The 27,215-nt window shown below is 36.7% G+C and overlaps 1 protein-coding gene across 5 annotated transcripts in view; it reads left to right on the top strand.

Moving 5' to 3' along the window:
• The window catches only part of STAG2 (STAG2 cohesin complex component), a 73,282-nt gene that overhangs the window by 25,286 nt on the left and 20,781 nt on the right, over positions 1-27,215 (top strand). For all 5 annotated transcript variants that reach the window (XM_059859647.1, XM_059859643.1, XM_059859645.1 and 2 more), the window contains exons 2-15: positions 10,971-11,115; positions 11,721-11,799; positions 12,894-13,055; positions 15,871-15,967; positions 17,213-17,289; positions 18,868-19,072; positions 21,333-21,484; positions 22,722-22,795; positions 22,910-23,033; positions 24,046-24,144; positions 24,239-24,318; positions 24,837-24,944; positions 25,791-25,902; positions 26,465-26,582. In XM_059859647.1, coding sequence (XP_059715630.1) covers positions 11,072-11,115; positions 11,721-11,799; positions 12,894-13,055; positions 15,871-15,967; positions 17,213-17,289; positions 18,868-19,072; positions 21,333-21,484; positions 22,722-22,795; positions 22,910-23,033; positions 24,046-24,144; positions 24,239-24,318; positions 24,837-24,944; positions 25,791-25,902; positions 26,465-26,582 — 1,531 coding nt within the window. In that variant the 5' untranslated portion in view covers positions 10,971-11,071. The remainder of the gene's footprint in view (positions 1-10,970; positions 11,116-11,720; positions 11,800-12,893; positions 13,056-15,870; positions 15,968-17,212; positions 17,290-18,867; positions 19,073-21,332; positions 21,485-22,721; positions 22,796-22,909; positions 23,034-24,045; positions 24,145-24,238; positions 24,319-24,836; positions 24,945-25,790; positions 25,903-26,464; positions 26,583-27,215) is intronic.

Raw genomic sequence — 27,215 nt, 5'->3', positions numbered from 1 at the left:
CCTTCTCCAGTGGAATAGTAATTATCAGTCTAGTAAAGTTCTCCCCCCAAGCTCCTCCCCAAAAGCGTCTTGTTAAGCATCCTAGGAAAGGTTGGTCAGCAGTAATTGTGTCTGAATTTGCCACACAAAATCACTATTATGAAACTGCTGTACAAGCTAAGCTGTAGCTGATGTAAATTCAGTCAACACTGCAATGTAACCTTATTCTATCTTTTGTGCATACTTACCAACTAACATTTAGCGGGCAGAAATGGTTTTTGGTATGCCCTATGGTGAAGGAACTGGTAAAATATGATGGCTAAAAAAGGATGTTCCTCTTGTGTGTGACATCAGCTAAAAACAATTGCCGGATTTCTTTCCTTATGCCCAAGATGGCATTTTTGTCTCAGCTGGAAGGAAGAAAAAAGAAAGCAATATTTAGCATGCAAGCCTTGTTCCATGTGCTGGTGGTGAGGGGATTGGTACCTCCAGGTGCTGCAAAAATGCTGCAGGTTTCAGGCACCTCCAGGAGTGTGGGGCAGTTGGGAATGGAGCTCGCTGGTGCTATAGGGTAGGTACACCCTGCTCCAGAATGCCTCTCTTGGAGTGGGGGAAGGGGGAGAAATCATAGCACATGTAGCTTGTTTAAGAGACATCTGGCACTACTGCTCCTTTTTTTTTTTTTTTTTTTTTTTTTTTTTTAAGAAAATACAGGAAAAAGGCTGAAAGTAAGTACCTTATCTCAACAGCTTCTACTGTGTTGCTGAGTTGGTAAGTCTGATAGTTGTAGTTTTAATGTTTTCATTGTATTGAACATGGCTCAAATAAAATATTTACTATGAATTGTGGTACTTGCATAATGTCATCAGTGAATTTTCAACATAATATAAATTTAGCTGTAGGGTATAACTATCTTTTGAAAGAGGAGGGAGCTACTAGCTTTATTTACATGATGGATTTATTCAAAAGCAAACATGTAGGGATACAGCTTTATGGATATTTTTTTTTCTTTTAAGATTAAATGAAGAAACCAAGGGTTTCATTTTGATTGATTTAACTAGCTCTACTTGTTAAGTATTTTAGGTCTGTGTAGAATGGATGCTCCTATGTAAAGGTTAGTCCTGCACAGTAATAGAGGCACTTATAATGGAAGTTAACTTCAAAAGGAAAAATTTCACTACCCTTTTCCTCAGAATATTTTACACACATCAAGACTTACTCAATATTTGTCATCTTACCTGGGAAAATGAGATTGGTCTCTAAAAAAACTGGGTTTGGTACTCTTTTTCATGTTAGCTTTCATCAAACAGGCCTGGTTTGTTAGAGCACTCCCAGCTGGCTTAATTTTTTACTTGCCCCAAGTAAGCAATTACAGAGCTGAAGTGCCAATATTTTTGCAATGTTCTTAAGACATATGCAGGTGGCCAGGCTGCTTTCCTCTGGATGTTCAGTGAAAGTCAGTAGTTAGCTCTAGGTATCCATACATGAGGCTTCAGTGCCAGTCATCTCTCTCAGAAAATTATTTTAAGAGGACTCTGTTTTAGGATGAATAAAGGAAAAGGAGAGAGTTGTGTTTAGACTTAATGGTGATAATATGTATTTTTTTTGTCCAGTAATTAATTAATTAATGGGTTATGAAAATTTTTCATTGTGGGTGTATTCAGTTCTCTAAATTGCATGCAGGAAAGCCTATGCATCACAACTGCTGTTTTGTATAAAATTGGTATTCAGTACTGCAGATCTCTGAACAAACCAATTGGGCTTTTAGCCCAAATGTTATGAGGGAGAACAAGAACAAAATGTTGGGTATTAAAAATGTTTAAGCTATGACTGAGGATGTATGGAGCACAGACGTTCTGAGGTTGGCAGAGATGCTGAGAAGTTTTTATTGAACAATAACAAGGTTTTTATCTTTATTTCTTCTGTTTTAGAAGCAAAGCCAACTCTTTCATACATGCATAGTTTGCTTGAATTTTATTTTGTAAGGATGATTATTTAGTTTGATTGTTGAAAGAACCATAATCCACGTATGAAAGGCTTAGGTTTTAGCTTCATAATGCTTGGTTTGGATGTAGCACAATATTTATTTCTTTTTTTCTTAAGTACTCCTTTTTGTTTTTGGTGGCATAGATTTTCATTTGGGCCAGGGAAGGATGGACATGGATGGCAAGGTAATGGCAGTCTTTGGAGCTGCCCTTTGAATTAGTTTTCCAGTGCTGCTGTGAGACTCTGGGTGCAGTGGTGATGATGGGGAGGGTGGGAGAGCACCCAGCCCTGGGTGCAGAGCAGCTGTGGCTCTGCAGGGGCCCAGGGCAATGATGGCCTTGCTGTAGCCCAGGCCTGGTAGAAAAAAAAAGCTGGGCTGGTTGGGCAGAACAGGATTATAGTGAATGAAGTATCCTCCCCACCATTTTTAATTTTTTTGTTTGTGTTATTGTTGTGGTTTTTTTTTTTTTTTTTAATTAAAGGTCCAGGTAAGACTAACACCATTTGACTTGTGTCTATATTCTTTTCTGTTTATTTCTGTGGTGAATTTAGTATCTTTTAGTTACTGGCTGGAGCCAGTTCTAACATTTTGAATGGTATAAAGCTTCAGCTAATAAACTGGCAAATCTGAGCTGACCAAACATAGAACAGAGTTTGTCACTTTTTGCCTTCTGATCTTGGAAGGCTTGGGATCAACATGCAGGGGAGTACTGGGGGCTCTCTAAAGGACTATCCCAAGTGTGCTGTGACCTGGGCTGATACCAGCTGACTGGGAGATGTGCTTGAGAGATTTTACTTCCCACTCTTCAGTAGTTTTATTTTACAGCGTTTTCCCTTATTTCAGCCATCTAATACTGACTGTATCTTAGAATAGCAGCTGAAGCTATTGCAGTGTGCTCTTGTATAGCCCCTCCTCCAGAATTTTTAATCAAATGCAGTTGTTCTTAAAAATGCCCAAAGTTTTGGGCACAAACCCCTAGTGACCTGGGCTTTTTTAAGAGGAAAATCTATATGGTAAGAGGGAAAGCAGTAGGACTAAGTGAGGCAACTTGCAGGCTCGTATTGATCAGTAGCAGAACAAAAACCAGAACTTGCTTTATGGGGAATGCCTTGTCAGTTGGAAAACCCTGCTTCCACTGTGTGTACTGAAGTAATTCCTTGCTGTTGGCTGTACATTTGAACAGTGCTAATTCTGCTCAAGGATAAGCTGTGGAGCAGCTTACCTGCTTGCTGTGGACTGTGCATGTCTTCATCCCTAGCTTTTACAAGAGTGAAGATTTTGAGGGGATGTGCAAAGTACATTTTTGAAAAATCAGGATGTGAAGAGGCATATTGTTCTATTCTGTAGTTTAGTTTGGAAATTTATGGCGCTTAGGCAGCTGGAGGGTGTGCTTGCCTTGTATCATAAATGAACCACTACTCCTTTTTTGACTTAAGTAGGCATATGTGGCTTTTCCCCCCATTTTTCCCCCCCATTTATTTATTTTTTTCAAGTCTTAGTTGTTATCTGACTTGGCTTTTATTCTTCCTAAGAGCCTAATTTTCCACACAGTCAGACTACAACATCTGGAAGCAATCTCTTCTTTGGCAAGGAAAGATGTGACAAGCATAATGAGGTGTAACTTCTACTTTTGTTATCTTACCTTTGCTTTTTTTAAGACATCCAAACCCAAACCATTTAAAAGATATATGGGAATTTCAGGTGCATTTTAACAAAACTTGGGAATATCATTGGGCAGGATCATTGAAGAGTAACACAGATATTTTCCCCTTTAATAAGCATAATAATTGCATTTACTCTACAGTTCAATAATCTTTCAGATATTGTAATGCATGTATTGAGTGTTTTAAAGCCACATTTTACTGGACAGTGTGAATTACTACTTGCCACTATAAAAACCTCATAGGACTCAAGCAGCAACAGTGTACTTATGTTTCAAAATAGCATTTAACTTCATTAAAGATATGGATGTTGTTAATGGTACTTTAATGAGCAATCCTATGACTGTGAAGCACTCACTGTAGCAAGGTCTTTTCCTTCTGTAATAGTTGTTCCACGTATTTAATAAAACTAGCAAAAATCAAAAAGTACTTTTAATGAGAAGAGGATTACTTAGTCGTGTAGTTGAGATTGGCAGATTTATTAGGGTGGCACAAAGGTCCTTGTATATTATTCACTTTTCAAGTCTCTAAAATTGGGGTAAAGTCTCCAAGTTTTTCACTTTGTGTTTTAGCCTGACCTCTTTCATATGCCATTTAAATTTGTTTTTTCTTTCATTCTTCCTTCTTCCCCTCAATAAAGCCTGTTTAAGATTTTGCTTTCATAGCATTGAACTGTGAAAACAAATTTTGCTTTGTATTGACCAGTGTGTGCATTACCTCTGGGGGCCTGTGTTTCCATGTTCTTGGCTGTTTCCTGGCTGGCTCTCTCAGGTTCTGGGAGTCCTCACATGCTCTCAGCTGCCTTCTGGCTGAGGGGTGGTGAGAGGTGGATGGTTCTGTAGGTACGTGTGCTGTCTGCTGTATAATGTAAATGGAGGAAATGCATGTGGAAAAGGAGTAGGGAGAATGCTTTGAGGAGACAGCTGAGCCTGGGCAGGTGCCTGATGAACTCAGAGACAGTAGGTGCTGTCACAGGTGCTGTGTGTGTCCCAGGCATGTGCTTATCTGCAGGGCTGCTCCTCCCTTGGCAGGTGTGTGAGTGGGAGCCAGTGGGCAGCTGGGGTCTCGGTGCCTGCTCAGCCCCACAGAACTGCAGGCTTTTGGCAGTGGCTCCTCCCAAGAGAAGGGTGGGAATCCTGGCAGGAACCATGCATGGCCTGCAGTTTGCCATGTTGGTACAGGCAGGTCCTGTGTCACAGCAGAGCTCTGCTGCTGATGGTGATGCTCTGACCCTGGCAAAGCTCCTCACTGGCTTTTTGTGAGGGTAGAGCTCAGCTGCCCATGCTGCATCCAGTGACTTGTGTGGCTGCAGGAGGAGTCGATTCAGTTGGTTGATCCAATGGAAGGCTGATCATGGGGGAAGGAAGTGATTTTGGTTTTATAATTTGCTTGCTGCTGGTTTGCCTGAGTGCCAGAATGAGCAGAAACTTTCCTGTGTGTTTAAGAGAGGAAAGGAAAACATACTGCTTGCAGTAGCCCACGGTGTTGGAAAAGCATGTTCTGAGATGGCTCTTTCCCACTTATTCAGCAGACTTGTTGTATGAACTAAAAAGCAAATGCTATCAAAAATTAATAAAGAGCAGGCCAGGGGAAAAACTTTTAGTGATGGCATAAAATCAACAACCATCATAACATGGCTTTTTAAAATTTTTTGAAAGATGGAAGGATGTATGGTCCCAAGTGGTGTGGAGGGGGTGTAGCAGCTGGAAGTTTAGGGAATTCAGTCATTTAGGTTCTTTGTTGGCATGTTAACTGTTCAGTGGCTTTGGCACAGTGGACTGGTGCTGTGTGTATTGACCATGTCTCTCTTGGTAAGCAAGGAAGAATGTAGATTGATGGTCTCTAGTTCAGGTCTTACTGTAAAGGAATTGCAAGTCTCATTTGTTAAGCAAACAGCGCAGAAATAACCACACAGATAAAGGTATTAATTGCATTATTGTTTTGTTTACTCTTGATTGCACTATCTTAATATGATCAAAACTGGTGATATGGTTGTAACTAATATTAAAGTACAGTTACATTAGAGAATTACACTTGAAGTATGTTTTCTGTATTTTACTCAAATTGTGGAATTGCTTCAAAGCTTGTTGGCAGCTGACATACTAGGTTGTGTACTGTTAGTAGAAATAACACTCTTTGAGGTCTGTAGAGAATGTCATACACTTGCTCAAAATCTTGCTTAAAAGTCCACTTACAGAAATAGAAGCAAAAGGCATATGAAGGAGCAGATTTGTCTCTCTTTTTTTTTTTTTTCCCCCCTGAATAACCCGTTTTTATCAAACAAAAGGTTAGGCACATTCTAGTTTATCAGAAAAAGGGGTGAGGGATATAATGTAGTTGATTCTGTCTTTCTCTTCTAAAATAGTTGAGGGAAAATACTGGATGTATTCCTGATCCTTTATTTAAATTATATCTGACTAGCATTTTAACTGTTGCTGCTGTATAATTGGTCCTGAATCATCAGCATCTCTCATTCATGGATAGGTAAATAATTCAGAGATGAACTTCAGCCATACTCTTCAGCATCACAGTTTGAGAAGTTTTAATTTTCTGAATTAAGTGAGGTCCTTGATTTTACAGGTGATTAATTGAATTGCAGAGGAAAAAATCAATGCATCTTTGAACAGCCTATTCTGCATTACCCAAATCTTTGTCCTGGCCATGTAGCTATTTTTTAAAATTTTCATCTTTGCCTTCCCAACAAAATGATAACTGTCTTACTGATTTTTATTATAAGACTTCCAGGTGATAGGTGCCAAGGATCCAACAGCATCCAAAATAAACAGCCTGTGTAGAGAGCACTCCTCACCAAAACCCATCTACCTGAAACCTCACAGTGAGCTTGATCAATAACACTGGAGTTATTGCATTTACACAGGTGTATAAAACACAAATGTTTGGGACTGTTTTTGTGATTGTTTATTGTGTGTGTGTGTGTGTGTATACATATATAATTAGGTATATTCTTAGAGCAAACGCTGCTCACTGAATTGCATGAACAGATCTGTGCATGTAATAGGAATTGTGGGAGGACAGGTAGCCTTCAGCAACTGCTGATGACTGCCTATGTGTTATTGTGTGAGTTGTGCTGGTGAGTTCTGTCCACTTTTGGCAGAGTCAACATTTGACCAGTGTATTTGAGTTAATCACAACCATACCTAAATATTCATGTAATAGGGATAAATAGCCTTTAAGGTTTAAATCTGTTTTTCAATGAATATGCTTTTGGAGTCTTGACAGTGTTTTGTGCTTGCCTCTTGCTTTTAACAGTCAAATTCTTTTAAGTAGGATCCCCTCCTACATTTATAGTTGGAAGCTTGATGTATGATTGCTGGACTGCTCCTGTTGTTCCAGTAGGTTTTTTAGTTCAGTAATGTTTTATTAGCAAAGTTTTAAATAGCAAGGTACAATAAAGGGATGCATTGTTTCTGCTTTTATAATGTTTTTTGAAATCCTTCTTGTTTTGAAAGCCAAGTACTGAGGCTAGTCATACTACAGTAGCTGTATGCATTTTTGTCTTTGTAAGAGTCATTGGAGTCAAACACCTATGTGCCTTTATTTCAAAAAGATGAAGAGATCCTCTGGTGTCATAACAATCTAAGTACAAATCTAAAGGAAATGTGCTACAATATTATTGCAATTTTAGCAATCTGTTATAAAGTTTATTGCAGAGAAATAACTAGGTCAACCTCTGGATGACCTGTCTTTTGGAGTTTCTTCAGTTAGCTTTAGGCTAGAGCTCCACCTTGTGATCCTTCAGCAGGATACATTTTCTTTTTATAGTTAATAATTTAATTATGATTTCACAAAGTTCAATGCCTTTTAAAGTTTTCACAGGCTTGAGAGATTTCAGTATCTGCTTGGGAAAATTAAAGTTGGAATTCTGTGAACATGCCAAAAAAGAAACTCAGGAACTAATTTTTATGATACTGTTTAGTTTAGAGTTAACTTCCTAGAGTTCTTAAAACAATTTGTTTATTAGAACTCATGTAATAGATAATGTAGACTTGCACTGTTTGGAATGACATCTGCAAGAATTTCACTTATTTCTTTTCAGATTTCACTGTGATATATGAACTTGACATATTTAAAAAGTTTTGGTAGGAAAATAATTTGTATAAGAATTCTTCCGTATTGACTTCCTGAACCACATGCTTTGAATGAGTCATCCAGTGTGGGCATGAAAAAGACATGCATGGCAGTAGTCTTGAATTCCCAGAAGGTGTTTAATGATATGAAGGAGCTTGGGGAATGACCAGTGTCACTCTTCTCCCATACCAGAACAAGGGAACATGACATTAAGTTGGAAAGTAATAAATTCAAGGCAAAGAATACGCCTTTTTGTAGTATGGAATTTGGCTGTGGGAGTTCTTGGATGGAAGACCCTCCATTGAGGATTGAGTTCAAAAACTATTTGGAAATACTAATGGAAAAAATAAGGTGTTGTGAAGTATAGGGACAACCTCTCTGGCCAGCAAAATCCATAGATTATTTCTGGATGCCAGGAAGGCATTCAGGGAAACTTTGCTATAAAGAAAATAGTGTTCTTCCTTGGGCAGCTTCTCTTGGCCACTGCCAGAGAGGGCTTACTGGACTGAGTTGACCTTGCTGGCTGAGCATTCCGGATGTGTGTAAATCTTGTAAGATTATTCTGTAGTAGGACAAATGCGAGGGAGTTTTTGGTCATTGCTGGGACTTAAGCTTGACGCCTGAGATCTGTTACACTCTTTCTTTGTACACCATTGCCAGGTGTTCCTCTCTAGCTTCTGTTTTCCAGAATACCAGTATTTAGTTGCACTTAGGAGGGCTAAGTTTGTTCTACCTTCAAGAAAAAACGAAAAATATGAATCTCAGTATTAATGCTTCAGCATCAGGCAAGAACTTGATATGTCTGTTCTGTTCCAGGAGGTGATTCTGACATGCTGTTTTCTCTGATGTTTTGTGGTCTGTACTAAGATGAACAGTTCTGACAAGAAGTTCAAGTTGCTGTAAATGGCAGACAGCTTTTGTTACTGATTTATTTGGCTTGTTTGATGTAGAGAATAAGTACTCTAATAATTTGCCCATTCTTTTTCATGGTTTTGGGTTTTTTTCTTTAATTTCTGTAATTATAAGAATTTATTGAGGTTTTTGCAAAATTTTGTAGGATGGTATGTTTGGGTTTCATATAAGGAGCCAATTTGCTTGTAAGGGTCCAGATTATGACTTTAGTAGATGTCTTGCCTCTGAACATTGAAAAATGTAAACTAGAAGGAATCAAATACCAGCACATTGATAGACAGGTTGAACTTGAAACTGGTGGTTTTTGAAGTTTGCATCTCTGCTTTGCACTGGGACTGAATCACAATCATGCCTCAAAAAGAACTTGTGTAGATGTTTCTTTCTTCTTCGTTTTTATTTTTTCTGTTCCCCCCCTCTCTGTACAGCTGAGCAGGTGCCAACCCTGATGACCAAGTCATTAAAGTGTGTCCTTTTTTCCAAGTTTGAGTTGCTGATTGAAATAAAAGTAAATATTAAGAGATAAATAAGTACAAAGTACACAAAGCAATTCCAAAGTGTAAAGCTTTTCGATATGTTAGCTTCTGAGTAGGGCGTTTCACAGATGGCCTGGATGGTATAATAGCACCTTGCCACCAAAGAAGGGATTTTTACCCTTCCCTTCCCTGCTGGTGGCTATGCAGTCTTGTGTTTCCCGTGCCTTGTCTCTAGAAATCTGCTGTTGAACCAGTTTAACTTGAGAATCTCAGGGAAAAATAGTTGAGTTGTGTTTTGCCCATTTTAGTGGGGACTTTAATTGGGTGATACTGAATTGGCAGAGGCTACAATGGTGAGTGGCTGGGCAGTGGTTGCTACAGAGAGTGTGAATGGAGTGCATTGGTCATGTGCCCATGTGGTGCCTTTAGAGAAGGGAGGAATGCAGTGGCAGAAGGTGCTGCCATTCTGCTGCATGGTTTTTCTTGAAGCTTTTTACCTTCTGCTGTGTTTTGGATGGAATATGCTTTTGTAGTTGCAGACTGTCTTGAGATTGATCGTCTTGAACCTCCTTGCCTTTGCCATTATTTATTTCCACTGTGGTTCTCTACTTTAATGTAATTACATAAAATGTGAAGAAAGAGAACTTAATAAGTTCAGAGTTTATGGTTTCACTCATCTCTCTAAATCTGGAAGCTACAGTGGCCCCTAGCATTCAGAATAAGCACTTGCAGGAGAAAACCTGTCCAGCCTCTCTGCCACACACTCAGTTGAAATGCAGTCTCTGGAGCAGAGCTACCAGACTTAGAGCAACATGTGCTTAGCATGCCAAAACTAAATCTTTCCCTCAAATACCTAATCACTCCAGAAAGCTATAGAGTCAGCAGTCTGACTCTGAAGGTTTTTCTCCTCAGTATTCTGTCTTTAAAATACACAAACGTCATACTTTATTAATTTCACTGTGTAAAAGTTAACCTGGGGAGCCAAGTGACACAGAAAACTTAGTGGATGGCTAAAACTTGCTTTTGAAGTATCCAGGAAGATACTGGATATTTTTCCCCCACTGATAACAGGAAAAATAAGAGAAAAACATTAATTTATTATAATGAACAGTAATATAATGAAGTTTAAAACAAGTATTTCACAATCTTTAGTTTTCTTGCTAAAACAATTGTTTTTCCAGTGTTTTCCTTTGTACTTTGTGGATAGTATGTATTATCTTCCTTGATACTCCTAAGAGTCTTGTCAAATGCTTCAAATGTTAAACCTGTTGTAAGACTGGTTTATCAACTGGAAGATATGGAGTTGTGAAGCAGCTGGTTATAACAACTTGTTGTAAGAGATTAAACAGAGGAAAATTAAATGGAAGTTTGCAAGTTGGAGATGCAAAGTTGCTATATATAATATCTTAAAGTATACACATACTGTGCTTCAAGTTCAACATCAAGTCTGGTTTTGGTTTGGTCAAATAGAACTAGAATTACCCTAGTGTGATCAGTTTTGGGCTCTGCTACTTAGAGGTGTAAATGAAAACCATTCCAGTTTGCTCATCCTAATCAGAAAATACGGGGTGGTTGGTGGTTTTATTGTTTGGTTGGTTGGGTTTTTTGGGGTTGGCTTTTTTTTTTTATTGTTACATTTTGTTTGTTTGGGTTTTCTACAGTATTTCTATATTATTATTTTTCTGCAATGCTTTTACCATTTGTGGCGTCACTTTGTAGTAGCATCATGATAGGACTCAAAATCTTTAAAAGAGGAAAAAGCTTGGTTGGAAATAGAGGATGGTGCAATTTATATCTTCTGTGTTTGCAACTCTATCCTTCCATATGTGGAATAATTTTGACTGTATGTTTTGATTTATTTCATTCTAGAAGTTGTCTGCTACAAAGAAAGAAAGAAAAGTAAGCTTACACTTCAGACTGCTTTTTGAATATCTTTCTAATACAGTGGTGTTCCAGAAGATGATAAAGAAATGATAGCAGCTCCAGAAATACCAACTGATTTTACTCTCCTTCAGTAAGTGTTTGAAAAATTTGTTGTTATGTTTGTAAATGTATTGTGTCTTTTTTGTGTTATGGTTTACTTTCATTTGGAAACAAGGAAGCATAATAAAGGATGGTGTTCTATTTTTATTTTCTATTGAGATGTTGGTAAAAGCATTTTAAATTTTTTTATTGAGTATTAATTCAGCAGTAGCTTAAATAAGTTTTTAAAATATTTTTTAAAATCTGGGTTTAAATCAAGTAGTTGATATATTTGCCCTTAACTGGTGTGAGTCACTTAATATTTAAAACATATAATTCCAAATGCTTTAGTTAAAGCCAAATCATTGGCTTCCCTCAGGCATCAGTTCCTTGGTGTTTTTGGCATAATTTTACTAAGCCTTTTGTCTTCCTACAATTTTAAAGAAACTGACATTTGAGTTTCCAAGATTTGGAATTGGGTACAAATTACACTTTTGGGTAGAGAAGTAAAATGATTATTTTAAGCAGACCAAAAGAATCCAGTTCATCCTCTTTGGTGTTGACTTACTAGACTGAGAGCATATTGTGATTTTATATAGTATATTTAAGAATGTTTCTGATGAAATGTGTGAATGGTTTTTCTCTTTATCCTTGCAGGGAGTCTGAAACACACTTCTCTTCTGATACAGACTTTGAGGATATTGAAGGAAAAAACCAAAAACAAGGCAAAGGCAAAGTATGTTCACTCTTGAGGGATACTGAAACATTTCCACTGTTATAAATTGAAGAGTTTAGCACTTTCTTTGAAGTTGAATGAGCAAGAAGGAATATTGTCTGAAAATGCAAGTGTTCTGTGAGGAGAGTTCATATTTGTATTTGTATGGAAATGCTTCATCTTGACTGTTCCTATGGTATTTTCTTAGTGCTCTGAAGGCAAAAGGGAGGCAGGGGAGGAAAGGATAAGCTTTGGTTTGATCAGTCTCTTGGTATATTTTCCATCTTATACTTAAATTCATCATGTATTCTGTGTCTTTTAGTTTGAAAAGTAAGCAGAACAATAATTCAGTTAAGAGTTTTTTTAACAGGTTATAGACAGGAGGTTACAGTCATGGAGTGGGAGGTCTAAACCCATTTCCCAGCCCTTCTCTCCCTTCCTGGGGCAGTTGTCCTCCCCATGTGCCTTTCACAGGCTTCACAGTCACCACATGTGGCTCCTTCCCTGCCGTGCTGGCCTGGGCTCTGACCCCTCACTGGACACCTCATGAGCCAGTGCAGAGTGGTGGTGATGGATTTTATACAATGGTCATGTAATTTGTACTTAATGTTCTTTCTCCTTTCTGTGAGTCATATTTGATTTGGGAAATCACAAACCACCTGTCTGCTCTTCCTCACCCCCCCACTTGCCAGCTTATTTAATTGAAAAAACAAAAGGTTAATGAATTGCAGAGGAGACTTTGTGATGTGTCAAGGAAATTGCCTTAGCTGTTTAAAAGGAAATATGTATAATCTGTTTTACTAATAAATACAACAAAGATCTGTGTATACACTATCACTAATCACAATTTTACTTGCTTAAAGATTTTAAATGAGGGGAGAAGGAACCTGTAGAGTTCTTTCTGGTCTTTGTATCACTCAGGATCAGCTGTTCCCAACTTCCGAATTTTTATTTTATATGTGCATATACATACACACACAGATACACTGACATTTAAAAAATAGGGTTGTTGAAAATCAAAGGCCTTGCCTCTATTTGTCATGGTATGGATAATGTTTTCTTTTTCTTAATACTTCATGATAATTGAATAAAACCTCTTGTGTGTGTGATTGCAGACCTGTAAAAAAGGAAAAAAAGGACCAGCAGAGAAGGGAAAAAGTGGAAACGGAGGAGGGAAACCCGGTGGTCCAAATCGGATGAATGGACATCACCAACAGAATGGTGTGGAAAACATGATGCTCTTTGAAGTAGTTAAAATGGGCAAGAGTGCTATGCAGGTAAGACCTGGGACAGCTCTTTGGCTTGGATGTAGATACAATTTAAATATAACAATATTTTCTTCTACATGCAGTTTAATCAAATGAAGTCTAAAGTAGTTTTCTTCCTTCCATTTTTTGTTTTTACTTATATATAAGAATCAAAATAAAGTGGTTTTGCTTCGTTGATGTTTGAATATGAATGAATTGATTTTTCATTTCTAAATGTTATTCATGAATAATCACATATGAAATGAATAAATTCATACTACAATTCAAAATAAGTTTTTAGTATCCTGAATGAAGAAAGGTTATTTTAGATTGCATGACTTTAAAGTCCTCCTTGTGTGGTGATAACTAAATACAAATGTGGTTTAGACTTATTGTTGTCATAGAACCTAACAAGAATCTGCAATTTTTACATGCATCCAGAGCTTAGTTTATCAGAAAATAAATAGTTGCTTCTTTTCTCTCACCCAAAGTAAAATCACTAGCTAGAACTTCCAGGCTCCTCTTTAAATTTCCTGACCCAAATTCCAGCCAATTACAGTGTAGCAATATACTCCGGCCAAGTCAACTTAGGGTATATTTAACCCCTTCAAGTATCTACATTAGGTACTCCCCCCACTGCATTTACCAACAGGATGGAAGTCAGACTATTAAGAAATACAGCACTGTCTTTGCTAGTTTTTTTTAAAAATTCAGATAGGTCACTGAAGTGTTTGCTTGGCTGTGAGTCTCCCAGTCGAGATAGGGTTAAAGTGTAATAAGTGTAAGCCTGTCAGCCATGAAGCTTTGCTGCTGACTCACTCATGTGACTCCTGGCTGTGTGGAAGAAAGACTATCTTTAGGACTGGAAATCTGGAGTTTGCAGCTCCTGTAATACACATGCAGGAAGCTGGGTTGCTGTGCAGTTCTCTCAAGGTTTACAGGCTCCTGCATTACAGCTGGGAACAAGAGCAAATTACTTGGATGTATTTGCACAGAGAAATTTTGATTCTTCCATCATTGGTTTTGTTCTATTTCAAAGCAGATGGAAAAATAATATTTCTCTGTTGCTCTGTGTGCAGCTTGTTCAGCCAGTAATCAGTAATTGTATCTTCATGAATTTTTAACTGTTTAAAATTACATACAGTCAAAATATTTTGCTTTCCAAGGGTAAAATGGACCTTTGCCAGGTCTGACTACTCTGTTGAAATGGGAAATTGATACCTGAATCTTTGTCAATTTTTTAAAACTAGGAAGAAAAAAATTCTCAAATTAGTTTTAAACTAAAGTCCATTTCAGCAGTCAGAGTACAAAGTTTTCTCCATGGCCTTCAGAGTTTGTTTATCTGGGAAAATTTTGGTAATAATTTTAAGTTAACTATTTTATTTTAAATTCTATTCTGTACCTTCTGGATTAGCTGACAAGCTGCTGTTAAGTCATAGGTTGGACTCGACGATCTCAAAGGTCTTTTCCAACCTAATCCATTCTGTGATCCTGTGAATTAGTGTCTGTTCCTTGGCAAAAAGAGGTGGTTCATTCACTCAGACAAAACGTTTCATGAAACAACTGTTTTGCTGGTACTTCTTTAAATTGAATAGATTCTGAACACAAGGCTGCCTAATGGAAATATTTGTTCCATTCCTATCATTCTTCAGTTCTTGCATGGTGGCCTTCTTTAGAAGTCAAATTTGTTTTTTCCATATTTCATTCTTCCCTTCAAGTCAGTCCGCTCAGGTCCAGTTCATAGGTTCTTTTCCTACTGGAAAGAGCGTGACAGTTTCACTTTGAGTTTTTAATTAAAAACTCACTTTGAGTTTTTAATTCTTTTTGTTGTGCTGACAACAGTTGTGCATCACACTATAAACAATCTGAGATTCAGGGAAGAGGGATTTAGCTGTATCTCTGTTCAGAAGTTTTTCTTGATGGCAATGTTTTATTTGTCCTCACAGCAATATTGGCTGTGAGAGTAAGCACTGAGAATAGAGACAGGAAGCCTTGGAGATGGTGCATAGTCCAGCTGTCTTTTGAAATTCTGAATTATTCCATCATTTAGGGAGGGGTACTAACATATTAAAAAAAGTCAAACATGAAAACTTGATACTACAGCGAGTCCCTTGTACCTGTGTTAATAAAATTGTGTGTCTGTGTTTTATGACCTTGGCAGTAGATGGCTTGTACTCTACAAATGGATGGTTAAAACATAATTGCATGCAAATTTTGTTTTCTCAAAATGATTATCACAGGTTTAATTGCTTCATATTAAGGTCTTTTAATAAAACGTGCTTGTTTTTCTTTGGCTTAGTGACTACAGAGTAAATAATATCCATGGAGTGTAGGGCAGTGCTCTTCATCCTGTTATGGCAAATGTGGATGAAGCAAAGTTCATCCAAGGGACACATTTTTTTGAAGAATATAGAGAGTTGTAACTGTTGGAATTGAATGCACAAACAATATCTTCAGAGGAATATCAATGGCGTGGCAGAGCAGGGGAGGGTGTAAATAAAAAAACCTGATTCTGTAAAATACCCCAATTATTTGTTGCATTCTTCCTCCAAAAATGTTACTGTAGAAGGATATGGTATTCCTGTGCTTTATGTTCTGGTGTCAGTTTTGTACTGGTATATGTTTATAGAATAAAATGCATTCTTGAGAACATACAGCAGTAAAAGAACATTTAAACATTTAGTTCTGTAGTAATCAAAAAAGAGAGTTCAAGTTACTTAAAGGGATGAAGAAGAACCGCTTACTTGAAAGCAGTTAAGTAACAATGTTTACTTGAAAGCAGTTAAGTAACAATGTCTTCCATTTATGAAAACTGAGCAGTGCCTTTTTATTTATTTTCTTTCAGTCTGTAGTGGATGACTGGATAGAGTCATACAAACATGACCGAGATATAGCACTTCTTGATCTCATTAACTTCTTTATTCAGTGTTCAGGCTGCAAAGGTAAGATACTGAATTGGTTACTCATCCATTTAAGTAATATTACAGCATGATTCTCAATCTTTGCTTTCATACTGCTGAGGCTTCATCCCCAGAGCTAGTTTACATTTTCAGGTCCCTGGAGTTAAACAAGTATTTCTGAATGTGGGAGCAGGAGGTTTAGAAATCTTATACTGCAGTTTAAAGTGTTGATTAAGCCTTTTGTATTTACAGCAGATAGAGACCAGTACTGGTACTTAACATATGCTTCCTCTTCCTTTGTTCCTGCTATTATTTCAGCAAATCATCTTTCCTAACACTGATAGTTCACTTATTCAGTCTTGGAATTCTAATTTGGATATACCTATGTTTTATCATTGATTAAGATTGCTTCATAGCTTTTGTAGACATGCTTATTTCAAAAGATACTATGGACAATTTTATGGTAGCCTGTCTACAGTAAGATTGTGTTTCCTTTTTTTTTTTCTTTCTTTTTTTTGGTTTTTCTTTCCTCATTTCTGCATCCTCCATTCTTTTACCTCTCACCTCCTCTTGAAGAGAAGGTAACTTGTCTTGCAGTGTCACTATGCTTGATAGAGGAGGTCTGGGTGTAATTTGTTCTGCTCAAGTGTTTCTCTGTCCTGATAAACTTTTAACAAGTGTAAATCTCAAGAAAGCTAACAGTGTTCCTCAGAGGTTATCTGCACTTTAAAGAGTAGTGACCTTTTGATTTTTGTCACAAGATAAAGCTGCAGAATCTTTTAATGATTTTTGTGATGATCCTTGTCATGAATTTTGCAGTAAACTTTGGGAGGTCTAACAATTTGAGGCCAAGACAAATAGAAATTTCATGAAAGCATTCTGTTTATTATAGTGCAGAAGATAATAGATAACAATACAGCTGTTGGAAATTGTCTTGCAGTATTTAGAATCCTGAGTCCCAAAAGGTCACTTCAGATGATGTAGTGCTCACTGGTACAGATGTCTGACACAAGTACCTTTGACTTCTGATTGAGTGAATGAGTTAATTCTAGATGGGTGTATACATGCACATGAACATGCTTCTTAAACCCCACATAAATAAATGGTGTTAAGTATTTGTTTTACATGAATGCTAGAAGAAAAAAAGTGAAATTTAATAAAAATATACATGTGTAATCAGTAGGTTTGGTGAAAATGGGTTATTTTGACATTGTAGCAGGAGGCATGTCATCTGCCATCTACAGCTTTCATACTAACAGTGCTAATGACCTAATATCTGAATTGTAGGAGTTGTTACAGCAGAGATGTTCCGACATATGCAGAATTCTGAAATAATCCGAAAAATGACTGAAGAATTTGATGAGGTAATTTAATGAAGTGCTGGTTATGTATTTATTTTTATTTTCTTTTTACCTGTCCTAATCTTGCTGGATCACATTTATTTCAAGATATTTATTTCAAGAATATGGAGTTACAAAAATTCCAGGACTTTTATGAATGAAAATGTTAAACTCTTATTTCACTGAACTTAAAAGACTAGGAAGTGAAGCTCTGCATGTATGCAAGTTATTTTATCAATGGTTTGAGAAATCAATATTGAATTTCAGTTTTTAAATAGTGGGAACTCCTACTTTGGTGGCACTGTGGGGGATGCCTCCCTATCTTGCTGTTTATATAAAAGCCTTAAATTGTCTCTTTAAATGGTCGCTAAATTTATTTCTATGCATTCATTAATCTACAATTTATGGGGATTTAAATTTGATTATTTTCCAGTGGAAGACTAATGCTTTTCCTTTCGTGGGGATTATGGTTTTTTCCCCTTTAAATTGTCATTTTTCTGTTCGACAGAGTGTTGGGGTAAATTAGATGTATTGGGGGTTTTTTCTGGTGGGTGGTGGGGTTCTTTTTGTTTTGTTTGTTTTTTGTAGTTTTTATTTTGGTTTTGGTTTTTGTTTGGCTTTTTTGTTTGTTTGTTTCATTTGGCTTTCATTTGTTTTTGATTTTCCTGGGTTTGAGTGGTGTTCCTTTCATCCTGTGTTCAGAGAACATAAATGTAGCTTTAAAACCTCCTCCCCAAATTTGTCTAGTACAGACACAGTTCTCCTCACTGGCACCCCTCCAATAATTAAAAAAATCCATAACTTCAACTGAGGGGAAAATGTGATATCCTTTTCTTTAAAGGAATTTTAGTGTTCCTTAAAACTACCTCAATGCATAAATAGATTTGATTACTCTAAGGTAATATTGTGTGAAATTTAAAAAGCCACACCTGGGACTGTTGGTACATGGGTTTTTTTATCACAATGTCATGCTCAGTCTTTCTTGTAATAGAATTCTAATGAGCAGCTCTCAGATTTCTAATCCCTTTTCATGGGTACTTTCTTTATTTTTCAACCTGTTTTGTTGCTCAGCCTCTTAAAGAAACCGTTTATAGTGGCACTGACATGAATGATTCTTTATTTCTCCCTGTCATTTTACTGTTATTTGTAAGGGCTCCCATATCAGGAGAGGGCACACATTTGTTATATTTGAGGTGTTGAAGTAGGTAATTTTATGACTTCAGGAAGTTTCAGTCTGATATGTAAGCATTTCCCTGTAAACTCCCTTATGATCCTGACCTGTTCCTAAACTTGTCACCTAACTGTTCATGTGATGATTCTAGTGTAACAAAGCAGGTTTGTAAGGCAAATAATTTTTTCCTTTTATTTTGTGTCAAACAGAAAAGAAGAACTAGTAGTTAGAATGTTGTCTTTGTGTTATAACAATCCTCAGCTGCAAAGTATATTCATATTTATGGAATCACATTCTTCTGATGTATCATTTTTAATGCCTCTGAGATTTTGACTTTAAAGTTGCACATATCTCTTCTTAATCTTTATTTAATGAAATAACTTTTAAAGGGTTTGAAAGAGTTTCCTGTTTCCTTTTCTGTGTTTTAATAGGATAGTGGAGATTATCCACTAACTATGGCTGGCCCCCAGTGGAAAAAGTTCAAATCCAGTTTTTGTGAGTTCATTGGAGTGCTCGTCCGACAATGTCAGTATAGCATCATCTATGATGAGTATATGATGGATACTGTCATTTCCCTGCTCACGGGGCTCTCAGACTCACAAGTCAGAGCCTTTCGGCACACTAGCACACTGGCAGGTCAGTGAATTCTATTTATTTGGGCATTATTATTAATTACATTTATTTGGGTATTGCTTACATTTAATGTTTTGTGTTGCATGGGACAGAATTACTCTGATTGAACTTCTTGATATTCAGCATTCAGCTTGTGTTTTATTTTGTGATACTGTTTTCTTCTTATGCAGCTTGTTTTGGGAAAGCTTTTTGTCTTGGATTTTTGTTACTGAAAAACACAGCACTATTTTAAATTATTCTAGCTCACTGGTATTGAATTTTTGCTATCTTTAGTGGAAAAGTAAATAAAGGAAACTTTTCAGTTGATTTTACTAGATTGTCTTTGATAATAAATAAGGGCATAGGTGTCTTTTAATCTCAAATGTAGTTGAACCTGTTCATGCTCTGCATTAAGTCATACAGAAGGTGTAGTTTATGTTGGATGCAATTTTTACTACAAATTTAAATTGTGCGAAATATTGAGGTCATGGCACCATGTAAAGTAGCATTTTCACTCTTTGCATTAGAAATAATTTAAAATAATTTTTTCATCAGTAATACAGTCTCTAAATTTCTTTGTTTTATGTAATTGACCTTTTCACATATTTTTTTCCCAATACATTAAATTGTGAAGAAATCCTTTATGAGTTAAGTATAGAATGTTTCAAAGAAACGTATTTGTGTGGACAAAGGATGAGCTTCTTGGATAAGGGAGTCCTAAACTTGCACTGATTACTGAGTACAGACTGTGAATGGCCTTGTGTGGCTGTCAGCTTATGTGAGGTTATGGCAACAATTTTACTTTGAACGAGGTAAAATTAGGCTGAGTGTGAAACTGAGGTTTTGCCACCCTGGAAGTAATTATTGTTAGCTTTCCTTGACCTGGCTGATTTACAGCTGGCTTCAGTCCTGTTATGTCAGTCCTTCTGTATCCTTGATAGCCCTCTTGAATTTACATTAGCACACTGCACATGGGGCTGCTGGTGTGTGACTTCTACCAGCCAGAGCATTTCTTATGGACAGAGGAACAAAACTTTTTATTTAAGTAGAGTTTACAGATTCTGCTGTATCATCAGTTTTGACTGTTGTATTATATGACTTAATACAAATTCTAGTCTAGGTCTTAAAAAGCAAGTTATTACCTTTGGGGTTTTTTTAGAATTGGAGTTGTGCCTGAATAAAAGTTGCAGAAATTGCCCTGTTGCATATTAGTTTCTGTCAAAATATGTTTTTATAAGCCATGTGTTTTCATTTGTTCACATCAGCAGTCAGTTCTGTTGCTTTTGTGTGTTCGTCTGAGTTTTACTGTTTGTATTGTTGAGGATTGTATTTTATATGGAAAAGAGTGCCAGCAAAATCCTTGTATCCATATTTAGTGGTACTTCTGTTAATTTCAGCTTCTGTGATTAACTCAGACTTGCTCTTTAATCTTGGAGATCACAGTGTGAGATGATATTTCAATATAACTGCATGTCTTTAAGCCTTTCTCATTAGCTTTATGCTGGTGATACATGCACAAGAATTTTCTGTGTCTGCTCTGCCAGTGCAAGCCCTTTTATGCCTTATTACAGAAGCTCACAAGGCAAGCAAGTATACAGTTGGTCACCTTCTAGTTTCTGAAAAAGGGGTATTTGTCTGTACTCTTTTAAATTAGAGGATTCATCTGAAAATAAAAGGACACAAAAATCCCACGCAAGTGTGTTTTATATTTTGCTTTTCTGGCTTGTAATTGGCTAATGTGCTTTCTCTGCTTCTGCTAATAAACGAATCTTTGGAAAACCTGCACCTTTTTAAAATTAAATGGAGAAAAAAGACTGGTGTGATTTGGTGGTGTTGATTGTCTAAGACATTTCCTTTTGAAGAAAGAAAGTTCTTGTATATTTAAGACTGAATGGTGTCAGTCTAACTGACTGATAACAATTCTTCTAGTATTACTTGGGCTAAGTTTGTTAATCTTACATTCTACCTTCATTTTGGGGAGGAAACAGATCCTGTATCTCTCAATTCAATACTAATAATGTACATATAATAAGAATAATGCTTACAGCGTTAAAGAAGTGACAAAAAAGAACAGAATAGCAATATTGCATCTATTATCTTGATAAATAATGATGCAGTGCTTGGTAAAACATTGCATAAGTTTGTGTATCAAAATATTACACTAAATATATTTTCATAGATGCAGAAAGGGTTGACCAGAAGAGGTGTCAAGATTTTTCTTCTAAGTTTTCTTAGATCAGGTAACCTTTTAAATAATCCTTATTCTTTTCACTTATTTTTGTAGCCATGAAACTGATGACTGCTTTAGTGAATGTGGCATTAAATCTAAGTATTAACATGGACAACACACAGCGGCAGTATGAAGCAGAACGAAATAAAATAATTGGGAAACGAGCTAATGATAGGCTGGAACTGTTACTGCAGAAGAGAAAGGAGGTTAGTGCAACTAAGTGTTCATAAGTATAAATGTTCATAAATGGCCACTAATAATTAATCTTGTTCTGTAACTGGGTTTGGTAGTTATCTGTCTCTCTAGCTCTTCAGGTTGTTCATGTTTAATGCTTAAAAAACTTTGCAAGGTGCTTCTTACTGTCTGGCTTTCTATAAAAAGAAGTAAATGTAGAGTCTTAAAAACAGTAGTGTTGTAGTGAGGTTAGTGAGAGAGTCTGCAATCAGTATTAGATACAATTTTGTTGTATTTCTTGAGGAGTTTCCTACACTGAACTCAAATGTGTAACAAAAATTACCACATATTGACAGATTTTGGCTTCTAGAGAAGATCTCCGTGATCTTGGAGCAAAATACTGCTTTTATAATGTCAGTAGTGATCTCAGCAGAAAATGTATTTAAAGGCTATGGATAAGGCTTTTTTCATGTACAGAAAGCACTATCAAAGTTGAAAATGCAGTCTACTTCTGTTTTCTTTCTTTTGTGTAAAAGAGACTTGCTGATTCATTGCTGACAATGTTGTCTTGTTGAAAGCCCTAATTCAATCAGGTTTCAGTTTTTACTAATGGGGCAATTGGTGGTTTGGTTTTTGTTTGTTTTTTGGTCTTTTTTGGGTAGTGGTGGTGATGTTTGTTTTCTTTTAGGTTTTTGTTTTTTAGACATTAGGAATAACTTCTTCATGATCAAAGGAAACATCTCACCTTTGTTCTTCAGCATTTGTACTGTTACCTGTTAAGGGCTTTTTTTTTCCTGACAGTTAAAACAAACTAACAAGTTTGCCTTCTGATTGTCTCCCAAAGATCTTGCAGTTCGAGACTGATCTCTTAACAGCCCATTCAATGTAGTTTTGTTAGATATGTGTGCAGGGCCTGTCCTAGTGTGAGTAATACATAGATGTGTAAGAAAGCAATGATCTTACTAGAAAATTAAATGAGGTTTTCTTACGAATTAAGAAGGACCTTTCAGAAACACAAGATGTCTCTGTTGCACTTAAAGAACAATTTTCCAGTTACCAGAATTACTAAAATTTGTATGCTGTGGTAGATATAATTTCTTAAATAATAGCATATTGTACTGTGAAACAGATCTGTGAATATTTCTGAATCTGTGAAAGGATTTAATGGTCACACTTGTAAATGTTAACTTAGTTTGTCTAGCATCAGCACCATCTGATCTGACTGTAAGAGTGTTGCTCACTGTTTATATACTCTCTACATTCTTTCAGCTCCAAGAAAATCAGGATGAAATAGAAAACATGATGAATGCAATATTTAAAGGTGTTTTTGTGCATAGATATCGGTAAGTTTCTCTCAGTAAGTAATGTGCAGCATCATTAATTCATTCTAGAAGCTGGGGGCAGGTTATTTCTAATTATTCATCTCTTTGAACTTACTGCCCCATTTCTCTCCACAGAGATGCAATTGCTGAAATAAGAGCCATCTGCATTGAGGAGATTGGAATATGGATGAAAATGTACAGTGATGCCTTCCTCAATGACAGCTACTTAAAATACGTGGGGTGGACTATGCATGACAAGGTAAATGCACAGAGCAAAAGGAGCAGAACCAAGAAGCAGAACTCCTTGGTTTTAGTTATTGATCTTTGCAGACTAGGTTTGGATCTCTTAACTGTTTGAATTGATCACTGCTTTCTTTATCACTCAGAAGTACTGGCGTTTCAAAATGCATATAAGCCAGACTTGAATGTTTTTAGAGAGTACATGTAGATTTTTTAAAAGAAACTGTTATTTGCAGGCAAATGGTCTTTTCTGTTTATTTATTGCTGATGCAAACTTGTAGTTCATCATGCTTAACTACTTCAAATTAACACATCATCCCTATAGCCAAGTTACGAAACTCTAGAATTCTCATCTAGCTGCAAAAATTATGGGAAAAGCCCCCTTTTGTGTTGGTTAGTGCCTCAAGCTGTTATTTGCCAACTACTGCCTAGAGACTATTCTCTGCCTGGAGTGGTCAGTATGGTTTACAAATACTCCCTGACTCATTATTGAGTCAGCACATTGCCTCAGTTCTTGCATCAGAAACTTCAAGCTGTTGAATGTTAGGTGAAAGAACTGAGGGATGCTCAGTCTTGCTGTGCTGTTCATGGGTTTGGTGTAAAAATCCAGTAATGTCTGGCAGTGGGGTGAAGTCATCTTTACCTTAGAACATGTTCTCTGCTGAAGCAGATCTTTCAAGAGGGATATTTCTCTCATTATCTACTTAGTAATTTTGACTGAACAAGGAATGGTCATCAATGATAGAAATATCTTGAGTGTTTAGAAAGAATGAAACAGTTGTATTTTGATTTATGGAGATGGTAACTGCAGGAAGATCTTTGGGGGTTTTGTTAGTTTTTGTTGTTTCACTGCCTCGTTACAAGGTTATATTCTTATGTCATTAACATGATTATTGGTAGTGTATTGTGACAGCATTTAATCTTTGTTTTTGAATTAATTCTCACTGTAAAAGAAACTTGCCCTGTATGACATGAAGATCACATCAGTATCCTATATTTGACTTCTAATTCAGTTCTTAATTTTATTTTAGCAAGGAGAAGTAAGACTCAAATGCCTAACTGCTTTGCAAGGGCTTTACTATAATAAGGAGCTTAATTCCAAATTGGAACTCTTCACCAGTCGGTTCAAGGTTAGTGTTACTTCTTACTTTGAGTATGTATGATTTTTTAAAAGTTGCATTACACTTCTTTCCTCTTCAAAAATATTTTCTTTTGTGTTCTTAGGATAGAATTGTGTCTATGACTCTTGACAAAGAATATGACGTTGCAGTCCAAGCAATAAAATTACTCACTCTTGTTTTACAGTAAGTACATATCTATTTCCTTATCTGACATACAACAAATACAAAAATTTAAGTGTTGGCCTTGTGGGTGAGGCCAGCAGCATGACACTTCAGATAATCTGAAGTCTATAGAAATGTCTGTGCATCTTACACTCAAAGAAAATGGAATTCCAGAAGTAATCTGTCTAGAACAGTGTTACTGCTTATCTCCCACAGTTCAGTAGGTGTAAGGGCTAGGGACTTTGAATTAAGCCTTGTAGTTAAAACCTACATGGAATGGTTGAAATGAAGAACATGGAATATATTGAACGTTACACAGTAGTTGAACTCTTGAGCATAACCTTCCAGCAATAGCTCATCAGTGTGTTTGTTCAGCAAGACTTGGAACTAAGATTGGAGTTTTAGGATGATAAATTGAAGGAAAAGGTTTAGGTTCTCATTCATTTCCATCTCCCTCATTAGAGTTCATACTTTGTTGACTCAGCCTTTTTGGTTTTTTCTTTCTTTCTTTCTTTCCCTCTTCCCATCCCTACCCCTAGGAGTAGTGAAGAAGTTCTGACTGCAGAAGACTGTGAAAATGTCTACCACCTGGTTTATTCAGCTCATCGGCCAGTAGCAGTTGCCGCAGGGGAATTTCTTTATAAAAAGTAAGATGGAGAAATTACAGTTAACTTCTTGGTCCTGTAGATTTGTGTGCATTAATATGATGATTCTTATTAGATTTAATCAAGAAAAGAAAAAAATTAATCATAAAGTGGCCTTAAGAAAGAAGAGACAATGTAACATTACTGTATTTTCTAAACTGCTGTAGTTTTTCTAAATGGGAAATAGAAGTTTGGAAGGCTGCACTTTGAACGCTTGTTCCTTCAGGGAATATAATAAAAATGCTCCTATGTCTTCTCCTTTCCCATTCTTCCTGTGAAACGTCTTAAAATGCTTATGTAGTTTGGGCCCTAAAACTTGGGCTTGCATCATGAGTATTTTCCCATTTGTAGTTCCTCCCCTGTGCCTGCCTCCTCCCCATTGTCCCATATGACCATTTCACAAAATATTTTCATTTTAAAAATCCACTAAAAATCCAGCATGTCAGGTGTGTAGGAGAACAAATTAGAGTTTCCATCTAATATTTTTCAGACCTCCTTCCAATATTTCTTAGCTGCTTTAAAGTCTCCTGTAGGGATGTTCAGAAAATAACATTTGCTGAGGAGGAGCACAGGACCTCAAGCACCTGCAATTATCACTGATGTTTGTAAAGCATTTTGTTGTAATTGTACATCCCACTGGAAACAGTCAGTGGCATATTAACTCAGCATATATAAAATGCATATATGGAATTGTTCAAATGATACTTGTCCCAGATTACTTCCTTTCAAAGTAAAATATTGAACGAAGCAGCAAGGTATTTAGTGTGTAAAAACCCAGTATCTTGATGTGAATTGACTGTGGGAAAGACAATGAAGAAGAAACTTGTCAAGAAATAATTTTTCTTTTAGGCTTTTCAGCCGCAGAGATACTGAAGATGATGGAATACTGAAAAGGAGGGGAAGACAAAGTCCAAATGCTAATCTTGTGAAGACATTAGTGTTTTTCTTTTTGGAAAGTGAAGTAAGTTGGGTTTCAGGGATGTCCTTGTTTTTGTTGTGTGGGGACAGTTTTGTGTTGTTCTAATTTTTGTCAGTTAAATTTTGTTGGTTTTTTTCCCCACTCGTTGTTAAATAACCATGAATCTGTCCTGGTTTTCCCGTTGTTTGAGCAACCTGGGGATCAAAAGACTGTTTTGTATGGTGGCGTTTGTTTGAAGGATCTGTCAGTACACAGTATTGAGACGGGCTGTGAGTGCTCCTCTGACAAACATGATGGTGTAAGCCTAAAGAAATTGTGAATTGATAGATTTGAAAGGGGAGAGAGAAAAAAGCAAAAACCCCACAATGCCTACCCATCTATCCCCCAAGTTCCGACAGGTCTTGTAGCACTACTTGTAGCTGTTGGTCTGGATTCATCTTTTTAAGTAAATTGGGGAAGAAAAATCTTCTGTTTAACCAGAGAGCTTGCAAAACTTGCTCTGTATTCTTGCTACAGGCAGGAGCCAAGCACGAGAAATACTCTGTATTCTAGTTCTGTAATAATCTTCATTGCTGATAAAGTACTTAATCTCTTCTTATTTTAGTTGCATGAACATGCTGCTTATCTTGTGGACAGCATGTGGGACTGTGCAACAGACCTCTTGAAGGACTGGGAATGTATGAACAGTCTTCTCCTGGAGGAGCCTCTCAATGGAGAAGAACGTAAGAGATTTTTGTAGATCTTTCTTTGTATTGCTATGCAGTTTATGTTAGGCTTGAAATAAGGAAAAAATATGTTTACATCTATTTTCTGTGATCCATGACTACAAGAAGTCACTAATACCAATTACAAAATGTGAGGAAGTGTAGAAAGAGATCACTACCTGGTATGGTGGTGTTACACAAGAGCAATGGTTAGAAGAGAAGAGAAGGGATTAGCATGCAGTATTGCCTTGGTGTTCCACAAGGTCAGGCTGCACTTTTAGCATAGAGAAACTAAGTTACTTGTGAAACTGGTTAATTTATTGTTAAAACTAACATAAGGAAAAATACCATAATTTCTTCGATGACAGTAGACCCAAACAAAACCCCTGGTATAATTCTGTAATTCATAGGTCCTAGTAAATGGACCTCTGAAAAATAGAAAGGAATTAAAATAGTTATAAAACGTAGTGTTTATTCCATCCTGTCCTGTGACCCATCCAGTGGTATTCCCTCAATTTTTCAGTATTTTCTGGTGTTGTTTTTTTAGGTGCTTACTTTCTATATCCCCTCTCTCCCCTATCTCTGGAAATGAGAGCTGTTGGTCTACAAGTCTGTCTTTTTGCCTTAAACAAAAAAGCTGGAAAAACCCCC

The sequence above is a fragment of the Haemorhous mexicanus genome, chromosome 14 (genome assembly GCF_027477595.1).
Source record: "Haemorhous mexicanus isolate bHaeMex1 chromosome 14, bHaeMex1.pri, whole genome shotgun sequence".
Lineage (NCBI taxonomy): Eukaryota > Metazoa > Chordata > Aves > Passeriformes > Fringillidae > Haemorhous > Haemorhous mexicanus.
The sequence above is the reverse complement of the archived record's forward strand: the minus strand, read 5'-3'. Positions and strand labels throughout refer to the sequence as shown.